The sequence below is a fragment of the Oryctolagus cuniculus genome, chromosome 7 (genome assembly GCF_051225735.1).
Source record: "Oryctolagus cuniculus isolate XC-2025 breed Fujian yellow rabbit chromosome 7, ASM5122573v1, whole genome shotgun sequence".
Lineage (NCBI taxonomy): Eukaryota > Metazoa > Chordata > Mammalia > Lagomorpha > Leporidae > Oryctolagus > Oryctolagus cuniculus.
In genome coordinates this window covers 58,263,719-58,283,674 of record NC_142873.1, presented here as the reverse complement: position 1 = coordinate 58,283,674, position 19,956 = coordinate 58,263,719, and the positions used below count along the sequence as shown (strand labels likewise).

Genomic DNA, 19,956 nt, shown 5'->3' with positions numbered 1-19,956 from the left:
AACTCTGTGTTTCTCCCTCTCTCTAACTTTGCTTCTCAAATAAATAAATAAAATCTTTAAAAAAAAAAAAAAAAGAAGAAGAAGAAGAAATTATGAAAAAAACAGGCAAATCCTTATTCCCTTATCAAAGTTTGCTGTGCAGTCCATAAATAAAAAAGCAACAATCCATATTTCTCAAATCATAAAAATCCATTAAAAATATAAAGTATGGTATCCATAACCTAAACTAGAAGTAAATAAAAACTCAGTAAAGGAAAAACAAGGATTGGGAAACAAAATAAAGTCTGGAATGAAGCTAACATATGAAATATATACCAAAGATAGGGTTAGCACATGGTATAGGAGATTAACTTCTACCTGCAGCAACAGCATGCCATATGAGGACTGGTTCGTGTCCTGGCTGCTCCCATAAGAAAACCAGTTCTAGTCCTGGCTGCTCCTCTTCTTATCCAGCTCTCTGCTAATGGCCTGGGAAGGCAGTGGAAGATGACCCAAGTGCTTGGGTTCTTATACTCACATGGGAGATCTGGAAGAAGCTCCTGGCTCCTGGCTTCAGATTGGCCTAGCTCCAGCCCTTGTGGCCATTTAGGAAGTGAACAAACAGATGGAAGACCTTTATCTCTGTCTCTCCCTCTCTCTGTCTCTCAAATAAATAAATAAATCTTAAAAAAAAGAAACAACTGTATACCAAATAATTCTATACACTTGCTAAGGGTTGGCTATAGTAAAATTTTAAGCTTTCTTTAAAAAATAAAAATAAAAACATTATTTATTTATTTATAAGGCAGAATGACAGAGACAGAAGAAGAGACAGAGCAGGGTGGGAGGGAAGACAAGACATATCTTCCATCCACTGGTTTACTCCCCAAATAACTACAATAGCTGGGGCTGGGCCAGGCAGAAGCCAGGAATCAGCCATTCCATCCAGGCATCCCAAATGGTTAGCAGGGGCCCATGCCCTTGGTTCATCCTCCACTGCCTTCCCAGGCATATTAGCAGGAAGCTGGATTGGAAGAGGAGCAGCTGGGACATGAACCAGCAGCCATATGGGATGCTAGTGCTGTAGGCAGGACTTGAACTGGCACTCTAATATGGAATACTGACTTCTCAAGTGGCAGCTTAACCCTCACCCCATGTCACAACACTGGCCTTGAGCTTCAAGCTCTCAAACACCACCAGTTATTAATACAATTTAGACTTTCACATTAAGACAACTAATTATTCAAAAGTAACCTTAAATACTCCTGATACTGAGAAATTCCTCTTTAAGATCTTCATAAAGTAATATGTAAGGACCTGTTTCTTACAGAATCCCTTAATATAGGCTAATAGTATCTCTCACAAAAGCCTGATTTTTCTACTCAGGGTACCACTACCTTACACTTTCAAGTCCTTAGGCACAGGAGTTGTTGCTGCATCACTTCGGTAATTCCACACTTTACACAGCACCCATACTCACACACAACAGACACACACTACTTGTTCAATGAATTAAATAACATGCCCAGTCTACCAGCAGGTAAAACATCCTCCTCCTCAAAATAAAAGTGAAGTATCTTTAGTTGTAAGGTTCAAAAGATGTTTTTTAATTTAGCATAAAAACTGGAAGAGAAATGGGCACAGCAGTACAGATACAAAACTGCAATATAAAATCAGTTAAAAACAGTACTCTGTACTGTTGCAGAAAAGAAATCCACATTCCCATTCCCATTGTTATTTTCTACTGAATTCTCAAATATATTCTGAAATTGAATGTAACATGCAAACGAATATGCTGATACCTGTAATTTTCTTCTCAATCTCACAGAAGAAAAAGGTTTTTTTTCCCATGAACCAGGGACCTAATAAATACTTATTAGGTATTACAAACCATGATTTGAGACGTTTTTCATGATTATGAAAGTAAACAAAGTCAAAATGCACCAATTAAACTCTGAGCTAATTAGTTTACCTTATTGTATGTCAGAATCTCTAACAAGAAGGGCTGTGATATATTTATGAAAACGAATCTTTCTATAGCACCTTTTTCCTAAAACTTGCGGCAGCCCCAAGCATTCTATCCTTCATGTTGCTGATAGTCTACCTTATGTACTTTTTTTTTTTAACTTGGAAGGCAGAGAAGCAGAAAGAGATATAGCCATACAAAGATGGAGAGATCTTCCACCACTGGTTTACTGCCTTTTTTTTTTTTTTAAGATTTATTCATTCACTTGAAAGATAGAGTTACAGAGAGGCAGAGGCCTGCTTTCCCAGACCATAGCAGAGAGTTGGATCAGAGGCAAAGCAGCTGGGACCCGATACAGCACCTACATGGGATGCTGGCACAGCAGACAGTGGCTCTACTGGCTATGCCACAGTGCTGGCTTAAATGCTCAAAATAGCCTCAGATGGGCCAGCCAGAAGCCAGGAGCCTGGAACTCAATCCAGGTCTTCTACATGGTGGTGAGGACATAGCTACTTGAGCCATTGCTTTCTGCCTCCTAGGGTGTGTATTAGTAGGAAGTCAGAATCAAAGTAGAGCCAAGACTTGAACTCAGGCATTACAATATGGGATGAATATATACGAAGTAGCATCTTTTTTCTTTAGAGATTTATTTATTTGAAAGACAGAGAGTTACAGAAAAAGAGAGAGAGAGCGATCTTCCATTTTCTGGTTCACTCCCAGCAATGGTTAGGGTTAGACCAGGCCAAATTTAAGAGTCCAGAACTCTGTCCAGATGGAGTGCTATCCACATGGATAGCAGGAGCCTAAGTACTTGGGCCATATTCTGCTGCTTTCACAAGCACATTAGCAGGGAGCTGGACTGAAAGTAGAACACCGGTATTCATATGTAATGCCAGCATTACAGGTGGTGGCCTAACCTGCTGCACCAAAAATCATCTCAAGCACTGCACCAAATGCTCCCCCATAATACTTTTACTCTAAGATCAATGCCACATTTATACTGAAAGCAAAATACAATACCTCCTATATTCTGCTCCTCTGAAAAGGTTTAGAGGGTTTCTCCATACCTTGCATTCTGAAAAACAAAGGGGAAATGAGACAGCTTAATTAAAAGCAGTTAAATCTTCATGTAACCAACATTTATTGTCTATCTTCTATATACCAGAGTGCTAACTAACAATGGATAAAGCATAGATTGCCTCTGCTTGCAAGAAGCATTGAATTAATTCTGTCTTCTTAGCATTTACTTTAGAATTCAATTATAGCACTTGCAAAATGTGATTATTTAGCTTTCAATTTCCTCTCTAAAATATGACCTCTTAAAACTTAGTTCGTTTTTATGTTCCTGGAGCCTACCATAGCATCTGGAACTGACTTGCTTAACTGAATTAAATACAGCATGAGAATTAGTCATGTAAACAATAGACTCAACTGTGCAATAAGTGCTATAGTAGAAGCATGTTTTGTTCCAAGAGAAAATGAGTGATAAATTTGACTGTGGGGAAATCAGGGGAGGCTTTAGAAAAGAGATGACATTTGAACTGACATTGAATCACTGTAAAAGATGAGCAGAAGGTTGCCAGTTGAAGAACATTCCAAGCAAAGGTAGCATCAAAACCACACAGCGTGGCCGGCATCGTTGCCGGCACCCCGGGTTCTAGTCCCGGCTGGGGCACCGGATTCTGTCCTGGTTGCCCCTCTTCCAGTCCAGCTCTCTGCTGTGGCCCGGGAGTGCAGTGGAGGATGGCTCAGGTGCTTGGGCCCTGCACCCACACAGGAGACCAGGAGGAATCACCTGGCTCCTGGCTTCGGATCAGCGCAGTACATTGGCCATGGCAGCCATTTGAGGGGTGAAACAACGGAAGGAAGACCTTTCTCTCTTTCTCTCTCTCTCTCTCTCACTGTCTAACTCTGCCTGTTTAAAAAAAAAAAAAAAGTCCACAATACACTAGGCTAGAGCATAGTGTAGGGGGTAGGAGGGAGAGATGTAAATGGGGTTAGACCGACAGAATGGGAAAAAATATTTGCAAACTATGCAACAGATAAAGGGTTAATAACCAGAATCTACAAAGAGATCAAGAAACTCCACAAAAACAAAACCAACAACCCACTTCAGAGATGGGCCAAGGACTTCAATAGACATTTTTCAAAAGAGGAAATCCAAATGGCCAACAGGCACATGAAAAAATGTTCAACGTCACTAGCAATCAGGGAAATGCAAATCAAAAGCACAATGAGGTTTCACCTCACCCCGGTTAGAATGGCTCACATACAGAAATCTACCAACAACAGATGCTGGCGAGGATGTGGGGAAAAAGGGACACTAACCCACTGTTGGTGGGAATGCAAACTGGTCAAGCCACTATGGAAATCAGTCTGGAGATTCCTCAGAAACCTGAATATAACCCTACCGTTCGACCCAGCCATCCCACTCCTTGGAATTTACCCAAAGGAGTTTAAATTGATAAACAAAAAAGCGGTCTGCACCCTAATGTTTATTGCAGCACAATTCACAATAGCCAAGACCTGGAACCAACCTAAATGCCCATCAATGGTAGACTGGATAAAGAAATTATGGGATATGTATTCTTTAGAGTACTATACCGCAGTAAGAAACAACGAAATCCAGTCATTTGCAACAAAATGGAGGAATCTGGAACACATCATGCTGAGTGAAGTAAGCCAGTCCCAAAGGGACAAATACCATATGTTCTCCCTGATCGGTGACAACTGACTGAACACCAAAAAGGAAACCTCCTGAAGTGAAATGGACACTATGAGAAATGGTGACTTGATCAGCATAGCCCTGACTGCTAATGGACAACTTAATACATTATCCCTCTTAGTATTTTTTTTTGTCTGTTCTACTTAATATGACTGGTTTAATTCTGTAATTATCACACAGTTATTCTTAAGTGTTGAAAATTAACTGAAATGTGATCCCTGTTAAACATAAGAGTGGGAATAAGAGAGGGAAGAGATGTATAATTTGGGGCATGCTCGGGCTGACTTGCCCCAATTGGTAGAGTTGGAAACATACCAGGGGATTCCAATTCAATCCCATCAAGGTGGCATGTGCCAATGCCATCTCACTATCCCAAGTGATCAATTTCAGTTCACAATTGATCATAATGAAAGGACTAAGAGTCAAAGGGAGCACATAAACAAGTCTAGTATCTGCTAACACCAACCGATAGAATAAATAAAGGGGAGAGTGATCCAACATGGGAAGTGAGATACTCAGCAGACTCATAGAATGGCGGATGTCCTAAATAGCACTCTGGCCTCAGAATCAGCCCTAAAGGCACTCGGATCTGGCTGAAAAGCCCATGAGAGTATTTCAGGCATGGAAAGCCAAGACACTCTGGCAAAAAGATCTCTGTGAGTGAGATCCCAGTGGAAAGAACAGGTCTTCAAGGAGGGAGGTGCCTTTCTCTGAAGGGAGGAGAGAACCTCCACTTTGACTATGACCGTGTCTAAACAAGATAAGAGTCGGAGAACTCAAGGGGCTTCCATAGCCTTGGAAACTGATGACTGGTGCATAGGGAGATTACTGATGCCATAAACAGGAGTGTCAATTTGTAAAGTCAACAACAGGAGTCACTGTGCACTTACTCCTCATGTAGGATCTCTGTCCTTAACGTGCTGTACACTGAGGCTTAATGCTATAATGAGTACTCAAACAATATATTTCACTTTGTGTTTCTATGGGGGTGCAAACGATTGAAATCTTTACTTAATGTACACTAAACTGATCTTCTGTAAAAAAAAAAAAAAAGAAAAAAGAAATTATCAATTCCCAACTTGACTCTCACTGGGATTAAACATGACAATAGGTCTGATCTGATTTCATCATCATTTAAAAAAAATCATCTATTATTTTTCACTTTATGTTTCTGTGTGGGAGCAAACTGTTGAAATACTTACTTAAGGTATACTAAGCTGATCTTCTGTATATTAAGATAATCGAAAATGAATCTTGATGTGAATGGAAGGGGAGAGGGAGTGGGAAAGGGGAGGGTTGTGGGTGGGAGGGACGGTATGGGGGGGAAGCCATTGTAACACATGAGTCGTACTTTGGAAATTTATATTCATTAAATAAAAGATAAAAAAAATAAATGGGGTTAGAAAATGGACTAGGGGAAGCTAATGCAGGGGTTTCTATATGACATTAAGGAGTTTCTATATTTACCTTGTTCAATCAGAAGACATCAATGTATACAAGCAGAAAAATAACATCTTCTGAACACTTCTCAAAGTATGATTCAAGCAACTGCAAAGTAACAACTTTTTTCATGATAAATTTTATGGCATTATTTGCCCTTTTAATTGTGTTGACTTGTACCCAGTTTCAGGACACTGAGAATGTCCTTAAATTTTGTTCCCTCACTCATCTTAGCCTAGCTGCACTAAAGGTAAAAAGTCAGTTGTTGGGGCTGGCACTGTGGCACAGTGGGTTAAAGCCCTGGCTTTAATCCCATTATGGGCACCCAGCTGCTCCATTTCCAATCCAATCTCCTGCTGATGCACCTGTGAAAGAAGCAGAGGATGGCCCAAGTCCTTGGGCCCCTGCACCCACGTGGGAGACCCAGAGGAAGCTCTTAGCTTCTGGCTTCAGATTGGCTCACCTATGGCTGTTGTAGCCAATTGGAGAGTGAACCAGCAGATGGATGGCCTCTCTGTCTCTACCTCTTTCTCTGTTAAATCTTTCAAATAAATAAAATAAATCTTTTTTTTTTAAAAAGTCAGTTGTGGTTAAAACCACCAGTACTTTAGGAAATGATGCATTGACAATGATCCTACTAGGACTCATTGGATTCTTTTACTCCCACATCCTTGAAGTAAACAGAAGGAAAAATTTGTTTATACCTTATACCAGGTATGATGGGTATCTACAGAAAAAGTAATCGTTTGTTAGCTAAACTGGTCACTTTTGTCATATATCAATATTTTAAACTGAAAAAGCCACAGATGGAGAAACTATGATTATTCAGATGGAAACCTGGAAGACTTTCTTAAAAACAAGAGTCTATCAACTTCAAGAAAAAAAAAAAAAACTAGGGGCCAGTGCTGTTGCATAGTGAGTTAGGCCTCCGCCTGCAATGCCAACATCCTATATGGCTACAGCATCTCATTTGGGCACCGGTTTGAGAACTGGCTGCTCCACTTCTGATCCAGCACCCTGCTAACATGCCTGGGAAAACAGCTGAGATGGCCCAAGTGCTTGGGCCCTTGCACCCACATAGGAGACTGGAAAGAGGCTCCTGGCTTTCATATGGCACAGCTCCAGCCACTGTGGCCATTTCGGGAGTAAACCAGCAGATTAAAGATCTCTCTCTCTCTCTCTCTCTCTCTTATTTGAAAATAAGTAAAAAATAAATTAAAAAAAAAAAAGAAAAAATACTAACAGTGTTTGCTGCCAATGATAAAATCTTGGGCCTTCAAATAAATATTAAAAATTTGAGGCCGGCGCCGCAGCTCAGTAGGCTAATCCTCCACCTTGCAGCGCTGGCACACCGGGTTCTAGTCCTGGTCGGGGCGCCGGATTCTGTCCCGGTTGCCCCTCTTCCAGGCCAGATCTCTGCTGTGGCCTGGGAAGGCAGTGGAGGATGGCCCAAGTGGTTGGGCCCTGCACCCCATGGGAGACCAGGAGAAGCACCTGGCTCCTGGCTTCGGATCAGCGCGGTGCGCCAGCTGTGGCGGCCATTGGAGGGTGAACCAAGGGCAAAAGGAAGACCTTTCTCGCTGTCTCTCTCTGTCCACTCTGTCAAAAAAAAAAAAAAAAAAAAAAGGTAACTGAAAATAGATCTTTGAAAAAAATAAGAATGGGAATGGGAGAGGAAAGAAGAAGAAGGATGGGAAAATGAGTGGAAGGGAGGTAGGGTGAGAAGAATCACTATGCTCCTAAATTTGTACATATGAAATATATGATGTTTAAATTCCTTAAATAAAATTTTTAAAAAATTTTAAAAACATGTACCTATCACTGTGAGCCTCGCAATTTCACATCGATTTTTCTGTAAGATTTCATGGTGATATTACTAGTATGATTTCTTTTTGGTGTTACATAATAAAATTTATCAAAATTTAAAATAAACAATTCAGTGAACAAATAATCAATGTATGATGTTATAAAATTATGTGTAAGTAAAAGATATATTCAAAATGCAAGCAGTTTCAATGGATTTTAACAGAGTATGCAAGTTTGGACTCTACACTGAGACTAAACATTCAGAAAAGTCTCTCTTAGCATATTATTGGTATAGTATCATAAAAGTATATCCAAAAATATTTTGAAAAATATTTTGTTTGAAAAGGCTATTAAAGTACTCCTTTTCCAACAACATAATCTGTGTATGACCAGACTTTTTCATACACTTTAATCAACAAGACAAAAAAGTATAAAAATATGTCGTCTTCCAGTACACTAGATATTGAAGAGATTTTTTTTAATATAAAATAATGCCAATCTTCTAACTAGACTTTTTTGTTTTGGTAAATATAATTATTTTTCATGATATATATATATATTAGTTAAGGCCACCACAACAAAATACCATTGACCATGTGGTTTAAACAAACAACCCCTGCAGTTGCTTGGTCTCCTGTGATGGTAGTAGACATTTGCAGCTAAATAATCTATAGAACTGTCCAATCCTGTAGCATCTAAGAAGTTTAACACCCTTTCTTCACTCTGGCCCATTTTTTCTGTTTTTGAATTCTAACTGGCAGTATCTTGGCTGGTATAAACCTATCTCCATCCCTGGGTCCTGATGAGATGGCTAATTAAGTCCCAGAATTGCACACATTATCTCAAATGGCTGTTCAGTCATGCCCTTTGTATGTTCTCTCTCTTTCTAAGATTTATTTATTTATTTGAAAGGCAGAATTAGAGAACAAGAGAGATCTTTCATCTGCTGGCTCACTCCCCAAATGGCCACAATGGCCAGGGCTGGGCCAGGGTAAAGCCAAGAGCCAGGAGCTTCTTCCAGGTCTCCCATGTAGATGCAGGGGCCCAGGGACTTGGGCCATCCTCCGCTGCTTTTCCAGGCATATTAACAGGGAGCTGGATTGGAAGTGGAACAGCCTAGACTACAGCCAATGATGCGAAGATGGGATGCCAGCATCGCAGGCGGCAGCTTTATCTGCTATATCACAATGCCAACCCCTCTTTGTGTTCTTTTAAGAACAAGTTTTCTCATGTTTTACAATATGTATAGCCTGAGAATTTTCCAAATCTTCAAGTTCTGGTTCCATTTTGCTTTATAATTTTTTCTTCAATTCATCTTTCTTCTTGTACATGTCACTGTAAACAGTTAGTAGGAAGGAAGTTGCTCCTGAAACCTTTTGCTTAGAAATCTCCTCAGTTAAATATCCAGTTTCATTGCTGTCAAGTGGTACTTTCCTCAAAATTCTACAACACAGTTCAGCTAAGTTCTGTTCCACTTTATAATAAAGATCCCATTTCTTTCAGTTAACATACTCCTCATTTCCATTTATGAAATCACCAGAATTGCTCTTAATGTCTGTTTCTACCATGCACTTCAAAAGTCTTTCCCATATTTACCCATTACCCAGTTCCAAAGCCATTTCTACATATATAGGTATTTGTTACAACAGCACCTCACTTATATGCACCAAATTGGTCAGCTCAAGCTATCATAACAAAGCATTACACACTGGGTGGTCCAAACAACAGAAATTTATTTTCTCATAATCTGGAGGTTGGAAGTCCAAGATCAGGGTGACAGCATGCATGGGTTCTGATGAGAATTCTCTTCTGTCTTGTGGACAGCAGTCTTCTTGCTGTGTCCTCATACAGTGGAGAAGGTAAACGATCTCTCTCACTTCCTCTTCTATCATATTAGAACCCAATGTGAATAATTAGCCTAGTGGGTAAGATGCTAGGTTAGATGCCTGTGTCCCACATTGGTATGTGTGGGTTGGATCCACAGACCCAGCCCCTGCTAGCTTCCTGCTGATGCAGATTATGGGAGACAGCAGGTGATGGCTCAAGAGATTGAGTTCCTAGCTCCTGGCTTTGGCATGGCCCAGTCCCAACCATTGCTGGGATTTGCAGAGTGAACCAGCTGATGAGAGTGCAGCCACAAATGACCCCACCCTTGTGATCACATTTAATCTTAATTACTTCCAAAAAGTTCTACTTGCAATTTGGTAACAATAGAAGTTAAATTTTCAACTTTCAACATATAAATTCTGGGGGAAACAATTAAGTCTATAGCAATATGTTATATAACAGGTATGCTGCTATTTTTAAAATAATACTTTTAAAATTCTGCTTTAATTTCTACTATGACAAATATTGATGAATATAATCCACATATAAACGAAGGCACTCTGACACTGTCAGCAATCTATGTAAATTTTTTGCTTTTGCATAATAAGGGGAGAAGATGAACTACAAGTATCAGAGGAAAGGAAACTAGTTAGGATAGCCTTGGATAGAGATGTCAAAGGCCTAGATATAAGGCAGTGAATATTAAAAAAAAAAAGGAAGGATATAGTCAAGATAATTTTTCAGTGGGGACCAATGTAATTTAGGGGTTAATTGTTTGGAAAGGGAAGAGGAAATAAAAGAAACTGTAACAAAAGTTTCTGGTAGGGGTAGTGAATACCATTAACAAATTTAGGATTAACTAAAAAGAACTATTAAAAGAAGATAATTAGTTTCACCCTGGTCATCAAAGATGAAGATTTCTAGCAAAAGTTAGAAATGTGGGTCTAGATAGAACTTAAAAGACAGTTTGGGAGTAGAAATTTAAAATTGGTTTTCCAAGTATACATGAGTATGTCTATTATAGATATTATAAAATAAAATGAAATTACCCAAGGAGAAAAAGTTAAATAAAAAGGGACTCTGACTCACTTTTGAGGTCTAATTCAAGCATCTCCTCTGTAAAAAAATTTGTGGTCCTTCTTCAAAGAACAGCTGACCACTCCCTCTGTTCTGTCTCCATAGCATCTTACACACCATCTATATCACCTCCTAACCACACTCTTGCTGTCAGTTTGTATATCCACATCCTCTACCAAATCAGAATATCCTGAAGGTTATCTTCACTCTTGTTACAAATAGTATATTCAGTCTTACAATAAGGAATAGAATCATAAAACACATTACTGTTATTTTTTAAACTTTATTTGAGAGAGAGAGAGAAGGAATGAGAGAGATCTTTCATCTGCTGGTTTATTCCCCTAAATACCCAAAACAACCAGGGCAAGGTCAGGCCAAAACCAGGAGCCGGCCGGCGCCACAGCTCACTAGGCTAATCCTCCGCCTAGCGGCGCCGGCACACCGGGTTCTAGTCCCGGTCGGGGCGCCGGATTCTTTCCCAGTTGCCCCTCTTCCAGGCCAGCTCTCTGCTGTGGCCAGGGAGTGCAGTGGAGGATGGCCCAGGTGCTTGGGCCCTGCACCCCATGAGAGACCAGGAGAAGCACCTGGCTCCTGGCTCCTGCCATCGGATCAGCGCGGTGTGCCGGCCGCAGCGCGCTGGCCGCGGCGGCCATTGGAGGGTGAACCAACAGCAAAGGAAGACCTTTCTCTCTGTCTCTCTCTCTCATTGTCCACTCTGCCTGTCAAAAAAAAAAAAAAAAAAAAAAAAAAACCAAACCAGGAGCCAGGTACTCCATCTGAGTCTCCCACGCGGGTGGCGGGGACCTAAGCTCTTGAGTCATCATTCTGCCTTCCTAGGTGTGCACCAACCGAAAGTTGGATTTGGAGCAGAGATGGAACTCAATAACAGGCACTCCAATAGCAACCTAACCTGCTGTAGCACGATACTCACCATGTTGTTACTACTTACATACTCTACTCTGAGCTTGAGGATAGATTTATGTCATATTCATTTTAATATGTCCTGTTGCTATGGAGTTAAAGGATTTTTTTAAAGATTTTTATTTATTTGAGAGGTAGAGTTACAGACAGTGAGAGGGAGAGACACAAAGAAAGGTTTTCCTTTCCATTGGTTCACTCCCCAAATGGCCGCTATGGCCGGAGCTGTGCCGATCCGAAGCCAGGAGGCCGATGCTTCTTCCTGACCTCCTATGTGGATGCAGGGGCCTAAGCACTTGGGCCATCTTCCACTGCTTTTCCAGGCCACAGCAGAGAGCTGGCTTGGAAGAGGAGCCGCCGGGACTAGAACTGGCACCCATATGGGATGCCGGCACTGCAGGTGGAGGATTAACCTACTGCACCACAGCACCAGCCCCTTAAAGGATTATTTCATGAAAGGGGAGAAAGGAGACAGGGAAAGAAAATTATTCCTTCCTGTGTTCTTGATTAGCTGCCAATCCTATCCTCACTATTCCTGGTCATGCTTCAGGACTCTGCTTAAATGGTACTTCCTCAGGGACTTTGCCTGGCCACACCTAAAAACCACCAGCAACTGCACTCAAGTAGTATTTTTCCACTAAACTAGCAAAACCCCAGGGCTTGGTTTTATAGAACAAATGAGATATTATGGCAATCTTATGGAACAAACTCCTTTGTATTATTCATGTATCATTATTACCTATACCAAATGAAAAGAACAATAATCCAAAAAACATAAATTTTATTTGGCTTTGAAAAATTTACTTTCTTAATTGTATACCATTAAAAATACTTACTATCAATGGATACATATAGAAGATATGTCTACAATTAAAGGATGACAATGGAATATTCATACATGAAGGACTGAGATTTTAATGCCTTTGTGAAGGACTTGTAGATTGAAAATAAACAGCATTTTTCCTACTTTGGTCTGTTGGCACTCAAGCTAATTATCTCTGATCTCTACTTTATCAGTAATAAAATCCCCTGATTATTTGATGAGCATATACACTGAGAAAAGGATTGTAACTTTCAGTCTCCCTTATGGCTATAGTGGCCATTTGACAAAAGTCTGACCGGTAGAAAGTAAGCTGAAACAGTATGTAACATTTCTGGATAGTATTCTGGCCCACTGTGGGGTAGGGTAGGGAAAAAGGGATATTCTAGTCTTTTCTCCATCCTGCCATTTGGAATGTGGATATGAAGGCTAAATCTACAGCAACTATCTGGGACTATAGGTAAAAACTGCATTTGGAGATGTCAGGCTAACAAAATAGAAGGGATCTGGGTCTCTGATGATCATCACTCTCCATACCAGCCATGGATACAGATATTTATATGAAAGCTCTGTGTATTAGTCTATTTGGATGGTTATAACAAAATATCATAAACTGCTAGCTTATAAACAACATAAATTTACTTCTTACAGTTGTATAAGCTGGGAAGTCCATGATCAAGTTGCAGCAGATTTGGTGTCCAGGAAGGACCTGCTTTCTAGTTCACAAATGGTGCCTTCTCACTGTGTCCTCAGAAAAGGCAAGCAATTCTCTGGGGTCTCTTTTACAACAGACCTAATCCCATTCATAGAGATTCTGTCTTTACAACCCATCATCTTCTAAAGCCTCCTCTTCCTAGTGCCATCACATTGGTGATTACGTTTCCACAAATGAATTTTGGGAAATGTACAAACATTCATACCACAGTGCTCTGGTTTTGAGTTTTCTCTCTCTCACGGTCAAACTCAGTCTTAATTACACAGCTCTGAAAACATATTAGAAAGGTAGTCACCTGACAAATTCTGTCTGCCGGCTTCACTTTGTCTGTTACTGGAAAGAGAAACTGGCTCCGAAATGCTGCTCTCTGTTCCTCCCATCAGTGGTCTCAAATGGCTTACAGACACTTGCTCGATAAAAGACGTGCCATGCTTATGGAAGTACCACCACTCAAATATCTGTGACAAACAGAAAACATCCTTCACTTAAAATGCAATTGATCAGCAGATATGCGAGTTTAAGTTCAAACATTCTCTTACGACATTATATTCAATTCAGAATTTTAAGTGTATTTCCAAAGAAAAATAAATAAGATTCCCCAATAACCCATGTAAAAGTGAAATACTTTTTTTAATATATTTTGTGATGAAATTTAGATATGCTTAGGCAAAACTATGCATTTGTAATCAAGCATTACAAACAATAAGTACTTAACTGCTATAATGTCATTTTATTCTATCTGTAGCATGATTAAAAGGATTTTAAAACGACTAGCATAGTGAATTAAGTACTACACTAAGATCAGAATACCCACATTTGACTCCCAAATCAGCCATTTATTAGCTGTGTGCTGTGTGCAGGTCACTTGACCTCCAACAACATGGTGCCTCACTGTCCTCATCTGTTAAATGTGGCTATTAAAAAGAAGAGGCCTGGGCTGTGGCACAGCCTGCAAGGCCCACATCCCATAATGAGCACCGGTTTGAGTCTAGGCTTCTTCACTTCCAATCCAGCTCCCTGCTAATGTACCTGGAAAAGTTATGGAAGATGGCCCAAGTGCTTGGGACCTTGCTCCCCTCATGGGGACCAGGATGAAGCTCCTGGCTCCTGGCTTCAGCCTGGCCCAGCCCTGGCCATTGCAGTATTTGGAGGATCAGGGGATAGAAGATCTCTCTTTGTGTCTGCCTCTTCCTGTCTTTCTCTGTCACTCTGCCTTTCAAATAAATAAATAATATTTTTTAAGTATATAAAAGTGTTTTTTGACCCAAAAAGCACTACTCCAGTGTTTGGCAATATTACGAATTTAAGTTAATAGTCAAATTGATTCCCATATTGGACCACTTAAAAACTGGGACATTTGGGGCCAACAGCTGTGGTGCTGGCATCCCATATGGGTGCCAGTTCAAGTCTCAGCTGCTCTCTGCTAATGTGCCTGGGAAAGCAGCAGAAGATGAGGAAGAGAGAGTCTTCCATCCCTTGGTTCATTCCACAGATGGCTGCAATGGCTGGAGCTGCACCAGTCCAAAGCTAGGAGCTTCCTCTAGATCTCCCATGCGGGTGCAGAGGCCCAAGCACTTGGGTCATCTTCTACTGCTTTCCCAGGCCATAGCAGAGAGCTAGATCAGAAGAGGAGCAGCCGGCACTTGCACCCATGCCCATATAGGATGCCGGCACTGCAGGCAGTGGCTTTACCCACTAAGCCACAGTGCTGGTCCCTAAATAAATAAATCTTTACCAAAAACATCAGGACATTCTTCCCATTTCCATGGTTTACCACTTCTATACAGAGCGGAACCCAAAGAAGCTCTCCGTGCTGAATTAGCAGAGATTTTCATATCTATACACTCAAACCTCCTCAACCCCCTCTGGGTTTCAGGTTAAATGACACTTCCTCAGAGAACTTTTCTGATTCCAGAAAACAGGACAGGTAGAGCAGTGTCATGTACTTCCACTGCATCTTGTGTTTTCCTTTCAGAGAACAGCAATCTTTCCACTGATGATTGGTGCCATTCCTCAAATCTCTAAGTATATCCTCCTCTCTTCAGGTAGAAGTAACATGCAGCACAGCCTGCTTCCTCTTTTCCTTTGAGTCTTTCCATAAACAAAAAATCACCATTTCGGTGGGGCCTTTCCTTGCTACCCCAGCTATAATTCCCACCCTCTTCTCTGACACTTTATATGCTTTTTCTGCTTCACTTTTTCCCCTTAGCACTTCTCACTAACTAGCAAGAACATACTATTTGCTTTACTTATGTATCATCTACTATCTATACCCCAATATAATTAATCTCCATGAGAACATGATTTTTTTTTGTTTGTTCACTGCTATAAGTCCAGTGCCTAGAAATACTGTGTGATATACAGCAGGTACTTAAAAAAAAAATCTCAAATGAATGAATTGATGTCCGTAATCACTTTCTAGGCTGAATTCCATCAGGCTACAATCTTTTTTTTTTTTTTCCTGCTCACCATGGTATCCCCAACATCCAGAAAAATGTCTTATTTATAAAAGGTTCTCTACAAATATTTGTTGAATGAATGAATCAAGAGCTTTCAGTTTAAAATTGCGTATTGGAACAATTTCAAGTAACTAGTTTCCTAACCTTTGACTATAAAACCACTTCAATATCTTCCTCCTATTATTTATGGACAATTTCCCTTAAAAATCAACTTACAGGCTGGCGCCATGGCTCAATAGGTTAATCCTCCGCCTTGTGGTGCCGGCACACCGGGTTCTAGTCCCGGTCAGGGCGCCGGATTCTTTCCCAGTTGCCCCTCTTCCAGGCCAGCTCTCTGCTGTGGCCTGGGAAGGCAGTGGAGGATGGCCCAAGTGGTTGGGCCCTGCACCCCATGAGAGACCAGAAGCACCTGGTTCTTGCCTTCAGATCGGCGCAGTGCGCCGGCCGCAGCGCACCAGCCATGGCGGCCATTGGAGGGTGAACCAACGGCAAAAGGAAGACCTTTCTCTCTGTCTCTCACTATCCACTCTGCCTGTCAAAAAAAAAAAAAAAAAATCAACTTACAAACTACTCTTCTACCAAATACACTGCATTTAAAGAACAAACAAGGGGATGGTGCTATGGCATAGTTTGTTAAGTCTCAGCCTGTGGCACTGGCATCCCAGATGGGCTCCAGTTCAAGTCCCGGCTGTTCCACTTCTGATCCAACTGTGCTATGGCCTGGGAAAGTAGTGGAAGATGGCCCAAGTGCTTTGGCCCCTGCACCCATGTGTGAGACCCAGAAGAAGTTCCTGGCTCCTGGCTTCAGATCAGCGCAGCTCCAGCCGTTGTGGCTATTTGAGATTGAATCAGCAGATGGAAGACCTTTCTGTCTATCTCTCCCTCTAACTTTGCCTCTCAAATAAATAATCTTATAAAAAATATACTGCATTTATTAAAAAAATTCACAACTACTTAAGAGATTACAATATTTAAAAAAATATTTTACTATGAATACAAAGTGCATCACATGCAAAAAAAAAAAAATAAGAGCTTTCAAACACCTAGGAATGTTATTTTTACTTCACTAAATAAAACAAATATGCCACATAGGTGCCAAAGACATGTAGTCACTGCATGCTACATTGTGGCCCACTGAGTAAATGCTATCACATTCATCAGAAAGTGCTAGAAAATCAGGGACAACATTTTCCCTATCATGGCACTAATGTTTTATGCTCAGTCGAACATGGTTTCTCTGTTCACTCTTAATGAGTTAACAAGCAGTTAATAACCACCAAATATGGTCACAGTTTGGCTGCTCTCCTATGTTTTACTAAGAAATGGGATGAAATTTCTTTAAAACAACTAGAAGAAATCACACAAGCAGAAAATGTTCGTATGATGGAAGAGATAAGATTTATATTCGCTAAATCTTGGATTTACCAAACTGCCTAAAGACTGTCAAAGACTATAATTCCAAAGGCAACATTAACAAGCTGCTCCTCAATATACGACATATAGGCAGTCTTTAATGAACAAATATGAAATCAGAGGCTTTCTAGGATTTAGGTCATTTTAACAAGAGAATAATAATAATAAGCACTAATAGTCACAAGTCTAATAATAATAATAATAAGCACTAATAGTCACAAGTCTACTAGCTTTCTATGAGTCAAGCATTGGTGCCCAGTTCTTCATATGCGTTATGTCACTTAACCCTCACAACAACTGGTTTCAGAGACAAGGACATATATGCTATGCTTAAGTAACCAGCTCTAGTTTCTGCACTAGTAAGTGACAGGATTCTTACTCAGCTTTGCCTGATTTCAGAGCGCCTAACTATTATACTAGGCCGCTTCTAAAATATACCTCATTGTATATGAATATGTAATAGTACATGTTCATAAGTGTACACAAATACAAGTAGTGAAAGAAGTTACAAGCACAACCTCTTCTAATAAAAACCCATCAGTACTGCAAAGGTCATGATACAGTGTAACTTTTAAAATGTTACTTGAATTTTCTAATTTTTTTTCCTAAAGATTTATTTATCAATTTTGAAATTCAGAGTTACAGAGCGAGGGGGAGCCAGAGAGAGCACTGGTTTGCTTCCCTGATGGCTCCAATGAACAACTCTGGGCCAGGCTGAAGCTAGGAGCCAGGAACTTCATCTGGGTCTCCCATGTGAGTGGCAAGGGCCCAACCACTCGAGCCAGCTTTCATTGCTTTTCCCAGGCAATTAGTAGGACGCTAGATAGGAAGTGGAGGAGCCAGGATACGAAGCAGCATCCATAAGAGATGCCAGTGTCTCAGGCAGAAGCTTTATCCATCCGCCACAATGCCAGCCCCGTGAATTTCCTAATTTTTGTACCTTTAAAATTCTGTTTTATAAAGAGTAGTAACAAATTTTAAATGGTCTTAAATATCATACACACATACAGGGTAATTCAAACATGTTGTGGAAAATGGAATTATAAGGTAAGTTTATTTTGGTGCAAAAAGTTTTGAAATCCATGTGTAACTTTTTCATAACACTAATTTTCCATGAACTTTCTGAAGAACCTTCAGAAAGTGTGTTTGTATACATACAGGCAGATATCTATATACAAGTTATCTCCCTCCTATGAGGAAATTATGATTTAGACCACTTATGTGACTTGCCCAAAGTTATTAGTCAAAAGTCAAGGCTCAAAATCACATTTTCTGGCTCCAAAAACTAATGCTTTTTCCACTACATCAGCTGTTTAAATACAGTTTATTTATTTATGCTTTCATATTTTATTGACTAAACATGCTAAAATAGTCTTAACTATGAATCAATAAATTGTGAGCTTTATATGAACATGTAATTTTTATCCTGAATTTCTCAACATCTTTTCTTTTTAAATCAAGAGGAAAAAGAAATCTCTTATATGACATTTCATGTTAACAAAACGGTCAATGTTAGTCCCTGTTTAAAAAAAGAAAGGTCTAATACAAATATTATTATTTCTACTATAGCTTGAGAGCACCACCTAGAGATGAGAAAAAAGAACAAAACAATCTATTGGCTAAGCAGGGCACAATACTTCCCAAGATTTTTATCTGTAGCATATTTTTCTAAAGTGTACACTAGGAAACACTGGATCTTAGGATGTTAATGGGGATTATAAAACTGTAATTAAAAGTGGTATGCTGTTTGGAAAAATTTAAACAGATTTCTTGTGAAACTTTGCAGAATAATAACAAACAAAATTCATGAAGTGCTTACTCTGAGCTAGTTACTATATTAGAAGCTTTTACATGCATATTCTCATTCAGTCCTCTTAATCTTACAAAGTAGACAGGGGCTGGCACTGTAGCATAGCGGGTAAAGCTGCCACCTGCAGTGCCAGTATCCCACATGGGTGCTGGATCGAGTCCCGGCTGCTCCACTTCTGATCCAGCTCTCTGCTATGGCCTGGGAAAGTAGTGGAAGATGGCCCAAGTCCTCGGGCCCCTGCACCCCAGTGGGAGACCTGGAAGAAGCTCCAGCAGTTCCAGCTACTGCAGCCAATTGGGGAGTGAACCAGCTAATGGAAGACCTCTCTCTCTCTCTCTGCTTCTTCTTCTCTCTGTGTGTAATTCTGACTTTCAAATAAATAAATATTAAAAAAAAAAAAATCTTACAAGGTGGACATTATCATCCCCAGTTTAGAGATGAGGAAATTAGGGCTTGGAAAAACTGCAGGCAGAATTCTAGACACAGAAATTTGAGTTTGCCCAATACTGTCAACATTAAAATACTGGGAAATTCTGTATAAAATCAGCATATCCTGGTTCTCTTGAAATCATCTGGAAAATGAGAAGATCTAGTAATACTAGTCATAAGTCCACATGGCACCAACTAGCTACTAGCTATAGCCATTTGCGGGGGGGGGGGGGGGAGCGCGGGGGAGGACATGAACTTTCCAGATCACCCAGATTACTTTGCTCCTTTAAAGAAGCAATTTAATTCTTACTCTGCCTGTTTCAGTCATTTTTTGTTACCTACCTGGGCCCTTTGGGCATTGAATTGCTAACTCACTCCCAACCCCTCCTCCATTACAGTATACAATAAGCCTTTAATATGCAAATACTGCCAATATCTATAAGCCCAGAGAAAGCTCCAGTGTTGCCCAACTTGCTTGAATAGACTTTTTTTTTTCAAATGCTGAAATATTTTGGACATGCTGATGCACAAATATTTATAATTATTGTAACCACAGAAAGCATATTTTGAAA

General features: G+C 40.2%; 1 protein-coding gene across 23 annotated transcripts in view; it reads right to left on the bottom strand.

Moving 5' to 3' along the window:
• ST7L (suppression of tumorigenicity 7 like) overlaps positions 1-19,956 on the bottom strand; it is a 174,105-nt gene that overhangs the window by 150,093 nt on the left and 4,056 nt on the right. For all 23 annotated transcript variants that reach the window (XR_016210746.1, XR_016210748.1, XR_016210749.1 and 20 more), the window contains exons 3-4: positions 13,569-13,731; positions 2,966-3,020 (exon numbers count right to left, since the gene is read on the bottom strand). Coding sequence is in view for 18 of the 23 variants with exons in the window: in XM_070077862.2 (XP_069933963.1) it covers positions 2,966-3,020; positions 13,569-13,731 (218 nt within the window). In the remaining 5 variants the exon portion in view is untranslated. The remainder of the gene's footprint in view (positions 1-2,965; positions 3,021-13,568; positions 13,732-19,956) is intronic.